The following is a 16401-nucleotide window of genomic DNA, read 5'->3' as shown; positions in this document are numbered from 1 at the left end:
GGCTCAGGCAGTCAGAAATGGATATCGTTGCTTCAACAAAGCTGAAGTGATCACTGCTGGAGACATAATAATACCACAAGAGGTGAAAAGAAAATCATCCGCTGATTCATCTAGTCAAAGAAGTAATGGAAAGGAGTTCACCAATGGTTTATCTCATTCATTGGATTCCGAGACAATAAAAAGATATTATTTTCTGAAACGGGCTGGATCTCTTCGTGCCTTCGCTATGCACTCCCACTCGTGTTTCACTACCATCCACACAGAATAGCACTCGTGATTATATCAATATATAGCACTGCAAATCTTCATAACTCACAGCTTAGGGCGTTGGCAGGGGCTTCTAATCCTCAGTTCTTCAATACAATCTCCTTAACATCCACAATAAAGCATAAGGTGTCCAATCCTCTCCAAAAGATAAGTTATAAGTCGTAAAGTTTCCTTGTACCTTCCAAAACATCCATCACATCATACTCCAAGCAATGTATAACACTTATCTCTCCTTAATGATAAATTCCTGCTGATAATTCGATCTCCATTCTCCAAATATCCAATTCCTCTTCCCATCCAGAACAAACACACTAGCTGGAGCACCCGACTGACGAGTCCATGTTGGCAGAGACACAAACGGCTGAAGCACACACTGGAAAACACACACAGAAGACGATCCAAAAAGAACAACTTCCAGCCAACACTGACCTCAAAGGCAACACCCCCCAAAAACCAACACCACTGTTCAGAACATGAAGCCCTTTTGTATCTCTTCCTCTCACTGTGATCTCCAGTCACCGCTAATTTGCATCCTTCTCACACCTGGAATCAATCGTCAGTTAATGCTTTTGCCCGGAGTTACAGGAACCGGAGCGCTCTCAGGTCCCACACCGAAAGCGCTCCCCCCGGAAATCAAGAGGATTATCTTTAAAAAAATCCCTTTGAGAACTTCGTCGGGAACCACACAGTCGACTAATGTGCCCCGATTCTCCACAACTGTTACAAATAGGCCGCCCTTGATCATCCCACTGGAACTTTAGGTGAACTGGTGGTCCAGGATGACGCCTGGGCTCTCGACTCCCATCCGAGTGAGACTGCTCACGTGTCATTGGCATGCTACTACGTTGACCCCTACGTAATTCCTCCAAGAGTGTTTTAGACAATTCAACCATCTGTCCCCTAACATCCTCCAGAAGTTCTGTCCGCAGCTCCTGTCTCCAGTCGACTGGTGCAGAGGGGGTCAAAGTGCATGCACTACTAACAGCTGTACAAACTGGTGGGTCAGCCATCTCACCTTGATCCATTTCCAAAGCCAAAGCCTCCTGCTTAAGATCTTCAAAAGACAATGCGGGGTCCCGACGGAGCTGGAGCCGCATGCTCCGACGAACAGGTCCTTCCCGGAGCCCCAAGACTGGAACTTTGGAGCCCTTGGAGACTTGCCAGGTACTCCATTTGTGTTTTCCAGTCCGGGAGACTCAACTCAGATCCCAGTCCTCCATAACATTGTGCCCAGGGGGCGCCCATAAACACTGGCATAACTTGAGGTCTTACGGCTCTCACCTCTTTGTCCGCCATGACGAACCCACGGCCGCTACAACTCACAGTGGTAACCCTGCCGACTACGCCACTTTACTGTCACAGGTCGGGGTGGGCAACTACCAGGAAATGACCCAGCCGCACCCCTCTTGAATTTGGGACACCACTGTGAGGAGCCGACACCACGGGCACACAGGCAGACAGAGGACAACCAGACTAAATGAGATTTAAAAGGTTTTATTTAATAAAAAAAAGTACTAATTAAAAAGAAGGAAGGTTTCGACTTCTTGCAGCTAGCCCACACTGCACTGGCTTGCTCCTCTTCACGAGGCTCAGGCGGACAGAGAATGGCGGCTTCTTCAACGAAGCTGAACTGGTTCTCTTCACAGGGCTCAGACGGACAGAGAATGGTGGCTGCTTCAGCAAAGCTGAACTGGTTCTCTTCACGGGGCTCAGGCGGACAGAGAATGGTGACGACTTCAGCGAAGCTGAACTGGTTCTCTTCACGGGGCTCAGGCGGACAGAGAATGGTGGCTTCTTCAGCGAAGCTGAACTAGTTCTCTTCACGGGGCTCAGGCGGACAGAGAATGGTGGCTTCTTCAGCGAAGCTGAACTGGTTCTCTTCATGGGGCTCAGGCAGTCAGAAATGGTTATCGTTGCTTCAACAAAGCTGAAGCGATCACTGCTGGAGACATAATAATACCACAAGCGGTAAAAAGAAAATCATCCACTGATTCATCTAGTCAAAGAAGTAATGGAAAGGAGTTCACCACTGGTTGATCTCATTCATTGGATTCCGAGACAATAAAAATATATTATTTTCAGAAACGGGCTGGATCTCTTCGTGCCTTCGCTATGCACTCCCACTCGTGTTTCACTACAATCCACACAGAATAGCACACGTGATTATATCAATATATAGCACTGCAAATCTTCATAACTCACAGCTTAGGGCGTTGGCAGGGGCTTCCAATCCTCAGTTCTTCAATACAATCTCCTTAACATCCACAATAAAGCATAAGGTGTCCAATCCTCTCCAAAAGATAAGTTATAAGTCATAAAGTTTCCTTGTACCTTCCAAAACATCCATCACATCATACTCCAAGCAATGTATAACACTTATCTCTCCTTAATGATGAATTCCTGCTGATAATTCGATCTCCATTCTCCAAATATCCAATTCCTCTTCCCATCCAGAACAAACACACTAGCTGGAACACCCGACTGACGAGTCCACGTTGGCAGAGACACAAACGGCTGAAGCACACACTGGTAAACACACACAGAAGACGATCCAAAAAGAACAACTTCCAGCCAACACTGACCTCAAAGGCGACACCCCCCGAAAACCAACACCACTGTTCAGAACATGAAGCCCTTTTGTATCTCTTCCTCTCACTGTGATCTCCAGTCACCGCTAATTTGCCTTCTTCTCACACCTGGAATCAATCGTCAGTTAATGCTTTTGCCCGGAGTTACAGGAACCGGAGCGCTCTCGGGTCCCACACCGAAAGCGCTCCCCCCCGGAAATCATGACCGTGCACAAAGGTTCCGCCCTTTCGAACAAAAGTTCCGCCTCTTCATTCGTCACCCGTGACATTACTATGGTGAATTTACAAACAAGACATTCACATTCTGAGATATGAAATGAAATGAATAACAGAGAATTTTATTAACATTAAATCATCCTTCTCCACCTCAACATTTTGGGTAGGCTGTGGCTCCCTTGCTTCTCCTTAAGAGTCTTCAGACTCTTATTTCCTCCTGAATCAATGGCAATATAAACTCATCTAAACCTGGATGTGAATTTGTCTTTTAGTGCTTAATCCTGTTCTATGCACACACAGTTCATTGGTTTACAGGTACCAAAAATTCAGTAGTGGAAATAAAAACAATTCTATCATAAACATAATTAAGCAAATGCTATATTTTGGAAATAAGACCAAAATATCGCAACCTGCAACAGCTTGACTCATAACTGGACTGATTTTATAGAATTAATAAACTTTCTTAACCCTTGTGTGGTGTTCAATACCCTATAACCCCCGGGATCTTCCCTGTCAAAAATGACCGGACTATAAAAAATAGCTTATTATAAATCTCTCATTATACTATATTTTCACCCAATATTGCATTCAATCTTTTTGTCAACTTGTTCTTTTTCAATTAGGACTGGTTTTATATTTCTATTTGCATCTAATTAATCGTAGGCCTCATTTATTTGACAGTATGGATCTAATTTTTTGAGTAAAAAAAACATTATTTTGAATAATTTTGGAAATTTTAAATAAAATCTGAAAAAAATTGGCACTGTTTATTAAACTAGTCTACTTTAATTTTTCACCAGGAATTTTGTTTTGAATTTTTTTTATTTTGTACAAAATGGCACATTCACACTTATGAGTCACATTCGGAATTTATTCACAAATACCACTACCAGCAAATTCTATAATACAGCGGGGGTATAGAAATCAAATTTGGTATAGTGAATAGGTCCCCCAAAGAAGCTAAGGATAAAAAGCTTATAGGTGGGGGCCCATAGTTATTGAAAAAGTGAACTGAAAGCACGCAAAGTGCACCAGTACATACATAAAAGTACATAAACATACACATACAATCATACACATACATCCCAGTATTCCATGAGAAGACAGTTATACACTCACCTAAAGGAGTATTAGGAACACCTGCTCAATTTCTCATTAATGCAATTATCTAATCAACCAATCACATGGCAGTTGCTTCAATGCATTTAGGGGTGTGGTCCTGGTCAAGACAATCTCCTGAACTCCAAACTGAATGTCAGAATGGGAAAGAAAGGTGATTTAAGCAATTTTGAGCGTGGCATGGTTGTTGGTGCCAGACGGGCCAGTCTGAGTATTTCACAATCTGCTCAATTACTGGGATTTTCATGCACAACCATTTCTAGGGTTTACAAAGAATGGTGTGAAAAGGGAAAAACATCCAGTATGCGGGAGTCCTGTGGGCGAAAATGCCTTGTTGATGCTAGAGGTCAGAGGAGAATGGGCCGACTGATTCAAGCTGATAGAAGAGCAACTTTGACTGAAATAACCACTCGTTACAACTGAGGTATGCAGCAAAGCATTTGTGAAGCCACAACACGCACAACCTTGAGGCGGATGGGCTACAACAGCAGAAGACCCCACCGGGTACCACTCATCTCCACTACAAATAGGAAAAAGAGGCTGCAATTTGCACGAGCTCACCAAAATTGGACAGTTGAAGACGGGAAAAATGTTGCCTGGTCTGATGAGTCTCGATTTCTGTTGAGACATTCAGATGGTAGAGTCAGAATTTGCCGTAAACAGAATGAGAACATGGATCCATCATGCCTTGTTACCACTGTGCAGGCTGGTGGTGGTGGTGTAATGGTGTGGGGGATGTTTTCTTGGCACACTTTAGGCCCCTTAGTGCCAATTGGGCATCGTTTAAATGCCACGGCCTACCTGAGCATTGTTTCTGACCATGTCCATCCCTTTATGACCACCATGTACCCATCCTCTGATGGCTACTTCCAGCAGGATAATGCACCATGTCACAAAGCTCGAATCATTTCAAATTGGTTACTTGAACATGACAATGAGTTCACTGTACTAAAATGCCCCCCCCCAGTCACCAGATCTCAACCCAATAGAGCATCTTTGGGATGTGGTGGAACGGGAGCTTCGTGACCTGGATATGCATCCCACAAATCTCCATCAACTGCAAGATGCTATCCTATCAATATGGGCCAACATTTCTAAAGAATGCTTTCAGCACCTTGTTGATTCAATGCCACGTAGAATTAAGACAGTTCTGAAGGCGAAAGGGGGTCAAACACAGTATTAGTATGGTGTTCCTAATAATCCTTTAGGTGAGTGTATATTAAACATAGGTTTGTAGATAATATTTTTTTAATTGTCTTTTAAAGTTGGAGATAGAGGGCAACACCTTAAGGCCATCATCAGTCCCGTTCTAAATCTGCGGCCCCTTACAAACAACGCTCATACTGGCGCGGACATGTCGGCGATATTTGCCACATATGAGTGGTTTGGTTCTCGTTTCGTATGTGTGCTGGGGGCAGGAGATAGGAACAAGACTATTCAATCTAGAGTTCAGACTATTAACAATTTGGAACATAAGGCAGGCATTATGATATTTATTTAGCTCAGCTATTCTTAGTAACTCAAAGGGATAAAATAGAGGGTGAGTATGAGAATTTATCTCTGACCAGAACAGAGCCCGTATGGCTTTCTTTTGCAATGATGCAAGTTTTTTAGATGACTTGTGAAGGTATTGCACCATATCACGTTATATTAAGATGTGGTTCAAAGAGAGTTTTATACAACAAGAGTACCCAGCGGCAGAGATGCTCACAAGTCTCTGAGCTAGAGTCCAAGTCAAGTCTCAAGTCTCTGAGCTAGAGTCCAAGTCAAGTCTCAAGTCTCTGAGCTAGAGTCCAAGTCAAGTCTCAAGTCTTTGAGCTAGAGTCCAAGTCAAGTCTCAAGTCTCTTGTCGTTATAATAAGTGTTGAATCACGTACAGCGACCCATCCAGGCTGCTTAGATCACTGCATAGCTATAAGGAATTCAAAGCATGTAATATGTTATTATGACTTTATTTATTAGCATACAGTATCAGCTTTGATTTTGGTATATAATCAGTGTAAACAGGCTATTGCAACATGACAAAAACTGAATTTTATTAGGTTTAGTGGCAACATGTTACAATGTTAACATGGTACAATTTCTGGTAAGCTACATTTTGTACATATTGCTTGACACAAATTTCACGATTTCAATTAAATTAAATTCTTGTGATTTGATTTAATATTTGGATAAATATTAGGTACACAATATAGGTGTTAATTTTTCTCAAGAAAAAAAAAAATCTCACCTAATGATGTAAACATAGCTACAAAGAGCCCTATCAACTGGTAGTGTTACTTGGTTAAAAATAACTCAAATTAAATATAATGCATTTTTTTATTATAATAACAACTTTAGTAAAAGTAAAATAAAATACGTCAAATAAAAATATAATAAATGCGTAATATAGTACACATATTTAGCAAAATACTCTCTATAGCTCTTTTTTTTTTCTAGCCAACTAACGTGATAGCCCATATTATGGTCATTAAATGGCTTTTCTGAGGTAAATGTTATGTGACATATTTGTTCTCCAGCTGTTTTATTGACCCCTTTCCGCGGATGAAAAACACTGATTGATCGATATCATGTATGAGGATGATGGAATATACATTTCGGTAAGTTGTACTGTATCGTTCAGTGTTCGTGTTTATTTACTATTAGCTAGTAGAAAGAGTCGGTTCTATTAGTCTCACGGTGAATGCGTGACAGTTGGCAGCTCTGTTGAAGTTTTTAAACCCAAAGCTTACGATGAATGGCACAGCAGCCAGCGGCCGGTGCAGGCGACATGTTTGTTGTCCTCTCATGTGTGGCCGCGCGCAGCAGATACATAGTAGCCTACTTCACGTGTTACGTAGGCAGGTTATAGGTAACGGAGGGAGGGGAATAACAACGAGCTCATCAGACGTTTCCTAAAAATAAACATTGTTCATGAGTTCCGCAGCTCGAGTCCGAGTCGAGTCTGAAGTCTTTCGAGGACGAGTCTCAAGTCGAGTCTGAAGTCACTGTGTGTGCGACTTAAGTCGCACTCGAGTCCGAGTCTCAAACTCGAGTCCCCATCTCTGCCCAGCGGGCACCTTGATGTAAAAATTACGTCACGAAATAGGTCAAAAATGAAAGTCATATTGACGTCAAAGTGTCTATGTCAATTTGATGTCAAGATTTTGACCTCTGCTGATGTCATTTTGCCAAACAAAAAGGTGAAATGCATGGCCGTACACTTATTACCAGCTTACTTAAACTAACCAGATTTACTTTATTTAATTTCCATTTTAATGAAATCATTTAAATTTTGCATTTTAAAGTCACCATGATGGTGGTTAGCATTTGCTTTAGTTGTGCTCTTGACCCTTGACTCTTTAATATTACATTTCTCTGGCTGCTATAATTGTGTGTTTATAAAACACATGTGTTGTAGCTAAAAAAGCCATGAGAAAATTATATCAGGTGATGTTGGCTGTTTATTTATGATGATGATGATGATGATGATGATATCATCATGGAAATTCTGGAAGCCCTGATCTTATTCAGTGTCTAATGCTTTGATTATATAGGACTGTATTATAATAGAATCCATTAAATTTTACAGCATGAGAGCAATGTTGTTTATCAAATAATATAAAGGATTTTAAAAACATTTAGTGCATTAAACTTTTTCCTCTACATTACTTAGACATCAAGAATCAGTGTATGACTCTCAACAATGGTGACAATCAATGAAATGCTTCATGCTGCAGTGCATGCTGGGTACCACCAATCAAAACTCACCCATATCTCCCAGCATGCATTGCGGCTTTAATAAATTATGCAGCTGGAGTTGATCTGATTATCTGGATAGTTTGTTTGATTGTCACCATTGTTGAGATTCATATGCTGTTTCTTGATGTCTGTGTGTGTCTACATAATGCCATAGATTAATGGTTTTAGTGCACTAAATAATTTTTAAAAACCAAGTTTATTATTTGATAAACAGAGGTGGGTAATCCAGGGGCCAAAGAGTAAAAGTCCTGCCATATGTTTATTCCACCCATAAACTCAGTCAGCTGATTTCACTAATTAGTTCTCTCTCTTGCTGAATTAGCAAATCCAGGTGATTGGAACAAAATACTGAGGAGGACTTTTACTTTCTGAACCTGGACTTTACACCTCTGCATAGCAATGCCACATGTCAGCCAAGAGTAAAGAAATAAACCAGAACTGGACCTTATTGTAGCCAAAATAATCTGTGTATATTAAATATGGAGTAATTTCAGCCACAGCCTCAGATGAAATCAACTGAAGAGAAAAGAAGACATTAAATCTGTGAAGATCTCAGCAGAGGAGGATTAAACAACTCCACAAACAGCATTACCAGCTTCACTTATTACTAACCAGACTGACTTTATTTCTGTCAGACGTCTACAGAAGTTTTTATTGAGAATTACCAGAGGTTTAACTCTAATGTGTTTCATTTGAAGTCACCATAACAGTGATTAGTGTTTCCATTAGTTGGGCTCTTAACTCTTAGTATATCTTTTGTCTTCTTTGGCCACTGTGACAGTGTGTTTGTCAAAAACATTTGCAGCAGCAAAGAACGCTAAAGTGAACTGAGATCAGGTGATGATGGTTACCTGTTGATGGTTTTATAATCATCACGAAATTCATGATTCACTGTTTCACTGAGGTAATTTGAATCTAACAATTGTGTTGTACCATTAATATAGTCACATCACAAACCCTGCGTTACTGCAGCGTGAGATCCAGCAATATTATAACAATCAGTTAGAAGATTTTAACAAACATGAGCACGATAAATAAATCCACGGTGACACACAGAGATATCAAAAATCAGCACATGAATCTCAACAAGGATGACAATTTTTTTATTTTTTTTTGATAAACAGATAAATTCATAACATCACTGAAAAGCTACTAAATGTCACAACAAAAACAAAAGCAAAAAAAAAATAAAAGCACATATTTAGAATTAAACAAAATAATAGGACAATTCAGCTGCATAATTTATTCATGTTGCAATGCATGCTGGGAGTTTTGTACAATGATGGTACCCAGCATGCATTGCAGCAAGGTACTTTAGATTGTCACCATTGTTGAGATTCATACGCTGATTATTGATGTCTGTGTTTGTCATCGAACAGTAATGATTCGTGCTCATGTTTGTTAAAGTCTTCTGACTGATTGTTATAATATTGCTGGACCTCACATTGTAACATAGGGTTTGTGGTGTGAAGATATTAATGGAATAACACAATTGTTAGACTCCAAAGGCATCAGTGAAACAGTTTTTTTTAATGATGATTATAAAGCCATCAACAGGTAACCATCATCACCTGATCTCATTTCACTTTAACTTTCTTTGGTGCTGCAAATGTGTTTAACAAACACACTGTCACAGCAGACAAAAATATATAATAAGAGTTAAGAGCCCAACTAATGGAAACACTATTCACTATTATGGTGACTTCAAATGAAACACGTTAGAGTTAAACCTCTGTCAATTCTCAATAAAACTTCTGTAGATGTCTGCCAGAAATAAAGTCAGTCTGGTTAGTAATAAGTGAAGCTGGTAATGCTGTTTGTGGAGTTGTTTAATCCTCCTCTGCTGAGATCTTCACAGATTTAATGTCTTCTTTTCTCTTCAGTTGATTTCATCTGAGGCTGTGTCTGAAGTCAGTTGTAGTTCTTGTGTTTCTGCTCGTCTTTTTTTTCTGTTCTCTTCTTTCTTTCAGTGTTTCTGCTTGTTAACAGGCTTATTAAGGATGAGATGACTCCATATTTAATATACACAGATTTTGTGGCTCAGATAAGGTCCAGTTCTGGTTTATTTCTTTGCTCTTGGCTGAGATGTGGCATTGCTATGGCCTGCTTCTGGCCCAGATCTGGCAAACAGGAGTGGGCCACACAAGGGCCGTCATTCCACGCTGCATGTGGGCCAGATCCGTATTCCACAAGTGCCAGATGTGGGCCGGATCCGGGCCGAAACAATGTTGCTATCTGGGCATTGTTTATTTCTATACCAAATGTCATACACTTGCAATGAAGCTAAAAATATAAACAACTACATCATTATGTTGATATCCTATATTTTTACAATAAAACTTACGACAAACATGTCTTCTAATATCCTCAGTTGTTGCGTATACCGAGCTGCATCGAACAAATTTGTAAATTACTTTTCTTGAACCCATTGTGCGAGTTCACTTTAATACCGCGTGTTTTATGCTGATTGGACTGCAGTTCTGACACACCCACCAAACAAGAGAAAACGTATCTCAAACCCCATTGCACACCGGTGCACGCCGTTTCCAGGAAACATGACGTTCAACCCGGAAACCGTAGCAAAACGTTGCACACCGTTTTGAACTTGAACATGCCCCTGATGACGGGTAGACGGGACAGTTTGATCTTCGGCTGACAAATCAGAGGAAAGGGGCGTTTCATTCCCGCCCACGTGTAGAAATCGAATATTCAAGCTGTTTATTCATTTTTCTACCTCAGAACGAAAAACGAAAAATCAAGCTTAATTCTTGTTTTTCGTTTTTTTGGAAAAAAAGAAAAATAGAAAAAGGAACTGTTTTCTCATTTTTCTACTTTCAATATGAAATAAAAAACGACTGAACGAATGATACACGGATTGAGGAGGGAGGGGTCCGTGTATGTTTTGATAGTTTGTTTTTTCTTTTGAACCACAAAACAAAAGAACGAGAAACCACCTTTTTTTCGTTTGTCGTTTCAATCCAAAAACAAAGAAACGGTGAAAAAAGAGCCGTTCTCCCGTTTTTGGTTTCTGAATCCAAAAACGAAAAACGACTAAACCAAATTCAAATAACGGTCCGATTTAGTTTTTTTGAAATTCCTTTTTTCATTTCTCCGTTTGAAGATCTATATTAAAAGAAAGACAGGTTGCCCAAGTGACCCGGAAGTAATAGTAAATATAGCCTATTATATTACTATAATAGTAAATCAGCCTTAAAGGGGTTGTATTCACTAATAACAACTGCCTCGCTCTACATTATCCCGCTTATTACCTGGCTACCTACCAAATCAATCAATAATTTGATACAAAATAGTGATTTAAAAAGGAGTTTATTGATTTAAAAACGATTGTATGCTTCCGCTAAAGAAAACAGTCCGCTTCATCTCTACGGTTGCGTCCATAGCAACGCTCTGTTTTTCATGGCAAAGGTGTGTTATACCAGCAAAGAGTATAGAAGCCCAAGAGGCGAAACTCAATAGAACGCTCCATAGCAACAGTTGCCCCCATAGACATCATATATAATATCTATGGTTGTCCCCATGACGTGACGGCACGGCCGCCATTATGGACTGAAAACTGAAGGAAAACTGCAAAAAATAATGGGAGTCAATGGCACTGAACCAACTTAATAACAAAAACTTAACATAACTTAATTTTTTCTGGCCGTCATATCTAAATATGAAAACAATTTAAAATACATTAATGAGGATGGCCGACGTTAAATGACAGAAAATGTTATGTCTATGTGTTGGTTATGCATGGCCTAATTACCCTTAGGAAAATAGTATTTTGTGACAAAATATTACTATAGAAGTACTATAAGACTACTATAGAAATACTATAGCGACTCTAGGATATTATAGGATATTATAGAGGTATTACAGAACATAACATACTTCTGTGATGTTCTGTAATAGCTCTATAATATTTTAAAGCTGCTTTAGTATTTCTATAGTAGTCTTATCGTACTTCTATAGTATGTCCCAAATACTATAAGACTCCTATAGTACTTTTTCGTAAGGGTATGTCCCCCACTGAATCGGCTTCATTAGCCTACCACTTACGGTTTGCAAAGATACAATTATAAAATTACTGCAAACCGTTAATCTATCAATATTTATGTTCTATTATGCATTTTCCTTGTTATATGAATAACAGAAATTCATGAAATAATATATAGGCAGACACACAGTAATAAGATATTTATTCAAATGTTGATTTTGAAAATTATATTCATGTTATTTTATGCAAATAATAAATTAATAAATTGTTCATTTTTTTTCTATTATGTTCACTTGCAGAACAGTTAAATTGAAAGCTCCTTTTATTGTAATCTGTTATGTTATTTTATGCAAATAAGAAATGAATCAATTTATTTTATTAAAATATTTAGATTATGTTCACTTGCATGACATACTGCTTGTTGTTTATTATACACACTAGAGTCACACACCCCACTGGACTGTAGTAGGCCTATATGTGAGACATGTTTTTAAATTTGTGAGTGTTACAGTCAACTCCTAAAACTGTTCACGCAGTATAGCACACATGTAAATCAGACAATCAAACATGAGGAGAAAGAGCTCATTTTGGTGAGTAGGCAAATGCCTTAAGCAGCAGGGCTAAGAAACGTGATTTGTGAAAGCACAGTTATAATGAAAATAATGGAAAGTGTTTAGCTTTCCAAAATTACAGAACATAAAACTTAATTTCTATATTATCTCCATATGAAAGTGTTTTTGGATTGAAACGACAAACGAAAAAGAGGTGGTTTCTCGTTTGTTTTGTGGTTCAAACGAAAAAACAAACTATCAAAACGTACACGGACCGGGAGGGTCTAGCTAGCCTCCATTTTGTTTGACAACAATTCGAAACCTGGGATCGCTTAGAACACCTTTAATGTTAAAAAGGAAAGGGTCATGAGCCCAACTAAAGCAAACACTAATCACCATAATGGTCACATGAAACGAAACATTCCATAAAACATTACCATCTAAACTTCTGTTAAATCTAAATAAGAACTGTGTAGATGTATGACAGAAATAAAGTCCAACTGGTAATATTAAGTGCAATAATGTATAATGGCTCTAAGTCAGTAGTTCTTGAGTTTCTCTTTTGTCTGTTCTTGTTGTCTCTCTTTCCTTCAATGATTCTTATTAACATTAGGTGTCACCACTAATGGCCAATCATCACTTAAAGGGTTAGTTCACCCAAAAATGAAAATTATGTCATTAATGACTCACCCTCATGTCGTTCCAAGCCCGTAAGACCGCCGTTCATCTTCGGAACACAGTTTAAGATATTTTAGATTTAGTCCGAGAGCTTTCTGTCCCTCCATTGAAAATGTATGTACGGTATACTGTCCATGTCCAGAAAGGTAATAAAGACATCATCAAAGTAGTCCATGTGATATCAGTGGGTTAGTTAGAATTTTTTGATGCATCAAAAATACATTTTGGTCCAAAAATAACAAAAACTGCGACTTTATTCAGTGTTGTATTTTCTTTCGGGTCTGTTGTCAATCCGCGTTCACGACTCCGCAGTGACGCTGCTGACGTAAGACGCTGCTGATGTGTTATCTGGCACCATTAATGACATAATTTTCATTTTTGGGTGAACTAACCCTTTAATTAATCACTTTATTATCTCATCAACTATAGTTGTTTAATTGGAAGCCATGCAATCGTTTATATATGACTTCATTACTGTCTAAAACCTTTTTTCTGCCATTCGACTGTATTATTTATGGACCCTTATGACAAAGTTAATCTAAAGAATTGTGATGGGTGAAATCATACAGGTAACAACATAAATTAACCTTGAAGAGTTGGTGAATTATACAGTATGTTGTAGGATGCAGATCTAAGAACTTTTAACCTCTTACACACACTTTTATAGAGTCTGGATGAAAGTATCAGGAGGGCTGTTGCATTCTTAGAAGGTCGACTTCCACAACTGACCAATCCTTGCGCTGTTGCGATGACGTCCTACGCCATGGCCAATGAAGGTCAGTAACAAGTCATCAAAAAGTGTTTTGCTTTATACAACATGGAATAATTCTAATCCAAACCCAGTGTAAATAATGGAAAAATTATCACATTTTGCAGTGTAATGATTGCTGCTGGTTGGTGTCAATAACAGTAAAGGAACACAGTCCTGTTATTATTCCTGCTTTGTGTTTGAATCAGCCGGTAGGTCCTGGACTGTCGCTGGACAGCATCATCAGTCACTGGAGGCGACGGCCTCTGTGCTGGCACTTGTGAAGGACAAATACTTTAATATAGCAGGAGAGGCAGTGCTCTGGCTGCGTTCACAACAGTCTCATTATGGTGGATCCGACACCACACAGGTACACTAACATCTCATCATCTGACTGTGATAAACAGATGCAGAACTTGTCTTTGAATGCTGTTCTGCACTTTCCAGGCGACCATCATGGTGTTCCAGGCCGTGGCAGAGTATCGCACGCAGGTGAAGGACCGACAAAACCTCAATCTGGACGTGGAGCTGTCAGTGGCAGGAAGAAGACCTGTCAGATTTACCATTAAAAGAGACAATGTGCATCTTACACGGTCATACAAGGTGAGGATTAAACTCATCAACCTGCTTCAAAATGTGTGCTGCACATATCAATTTAATGATTTTGTAGTAAGTGAGGAATGTTGGGAGTTTTGTTATTTGTCATCCATCATATTTAACTGTCTACATCAAATGTGTTGAATTTGGTCAATAAAGTCTTCAGGTATCTCTGCTACATCATGGATTTGATTATCCTGCTGACTCGAGTACATGTGTTCACTCAACAGTTGGAGATCAACAAGGACTTCAGTGTGACGGCTAGAGGAACTGGAACAGCCACTCTCTCAGTGAGTGTCTATAAGCGTTTATATGGTCAACAGCAAGATTAAAGCGTTTGAACATCTAATCTGAGACGTGCTGCTCTTTTCAGGTTCTGACGCTGTACTACACCAGACCTGTTGAGAAGAAGTCTGACTGTACACTCTTTGATCTGACTGTTAAAATGGAAAAAGCCCCTGAAAGTGAGATTGACAAAAAGGCCTTTTTTTTTTTAGCACATTATAAACATTAAAGTCTGCGTGAACCGGAAGTTGCAAACGACTTTTCTCCAGTGTTGTGATATATTTCCCAGTGAAACGGTATATTGAACAGAGGGCAGGGTTTTACTCTAGCGCTCCTCCAACATCATCAGAGAGGGAACGCCATTCCAGACCGGAAGTAACTTTTCAGATTTTGATTAAAGATTACGACGGCAAACTATTTTTTTCTGTGTATTAACTTGCACGGATTAATTTTTCACCACAAGTAGTAATATGCACTAACAAAGTAAATAGGGTCAATTTTGATTTCAGTTGGACATTAAGGCTTTTCACACTGTGCTTAACCCTGGGTTATCGTCACTCTAACCCTGTTTAGGAACATTTGACACTTCTAACTACAACTATAATGACATTAGAAGTGGGTTAGCACTGCTTTCTACATGGATCATGAAACATTAGACATGATAACACAGGATTATGTTTACCAACGGGCTAGACTGACCCAGGGTTCACTAGTTAACTTGTATTTCCCCAAATACCTTTATGTATTAAATCTTCATTTTAATGAATTTTATTTTTATATTCCCTTTAGAAAGGTAAGACTTGACTTGAACTAAAACCACCAAATACTTTTGTTTCCCTTTAGTAAAAGAAGGAGCCATTGCAAGTTACAACTTCATTGTGGATTTCATGTATGTGAACAAATACCTCATTTATTTTTATGTCAAGAAACCATTTAATTTGTAATTAATCAGCATGTGCTCATTTAGGCTGTTTTCACACTTGATTTGTTTACTGTCCCACATTCGCTGTATGTTTGCTTCATGAACGCGAGTACCAGGGACAGTTAGATAATGATTTCAGGGGAGACTCCAGTTTCACTGCGTTCTGACACGGAAAAAAGAGTTTATTCAGAGACAAGCAGCTCTACGTTATACTACAATATAAGAAATCTGACATCAAACGGACTCAGGTTTGGATGTAAAGCTCTAGTGTGAAAGCAGCATTAAATGCAGAATCAGTTGATGGAGGAAAACTGAAGACTTACTGAACCTGTTGCACTATATCTACATCTTTACAGCTACAAAAATGATAAAACTGATGCCACTAAGACTATTCTGGACATTGGCATACTGACAGGATTTGATGTTGAAGAAAATGATCTTAAAGAGGTATTATGATGATAAACTGATGCAGAATTGCCTCACATCTGCAGATAGGCCATAAAACATGTTGGTCATCATGTGATGCACTGAGTTATTTTTCTCATTTTCTTGCCCTCAGTTGTCCACGGGGAAGGAGAGATACATTCAGAAATATGAAAAGAATAAAGTGCTGTCAGAGCGAGGATCCCTCATCCTCTACTTAGATAAGGTATTTCAGCAGACTTCTGTTGCCCGATGATGTCAAAAAC

At 39.1% G+C, this 16401-nt stretch overlaps 1 protein-coding gene across 1 annotated transcript in view; it reads left to right on the top strand.

Annotated features, from left to right (window-relative positions):
- Positions 1-16401, top strand: part of LOC311077827 (complement C3-like) — a 140907-nt gene that overhangs the window by 113822 nt on the left and 10684 nt on the right. The window contains exons 25-32 of the mRNA XM_084106458.1: positions 13828-13936; positions 14118-14278; positions 14356-14511; positions 14736-14795; positions 14879-14969; positions 15634-15679; positions 16069-16159; positions 16272-16361. Of these exons, the coding sequence (XP_083962584.1) occupies positions 13828-13936; positions 14118-14278; positions 14356-14511; positions 14736-14795; positions 14879-14969; positions 15634-15679; positions 16069-16159; positions 16272-16361 (804 nt within the window). The remainder of the gene's footprint in view (positions 1-13827; positions 13937-14117; positions 14279-14355; positions 14512-14735; positions 14796-14878; positions 14970-15633; positions 15680-16068; positions 16160-16271; positions 16362-16401) is intronic.

The sequence above is a fragment of the Abramis brama genome, assembly GCF_963993115.1.
Source record: "Abramis brama genome assembly, chromosome: 2".
In the NCBI taxonomy this organism is placed as follows: domain Eukaryota; kingdom Metazoa; phylum Chordata; class Actinopteri; order Cypriniformes; family Leuciscidae; genus Abramis; species Abramis brama.
This window is presented reverse-complemented; position numbering and strand designations above follow the sequence as displayed.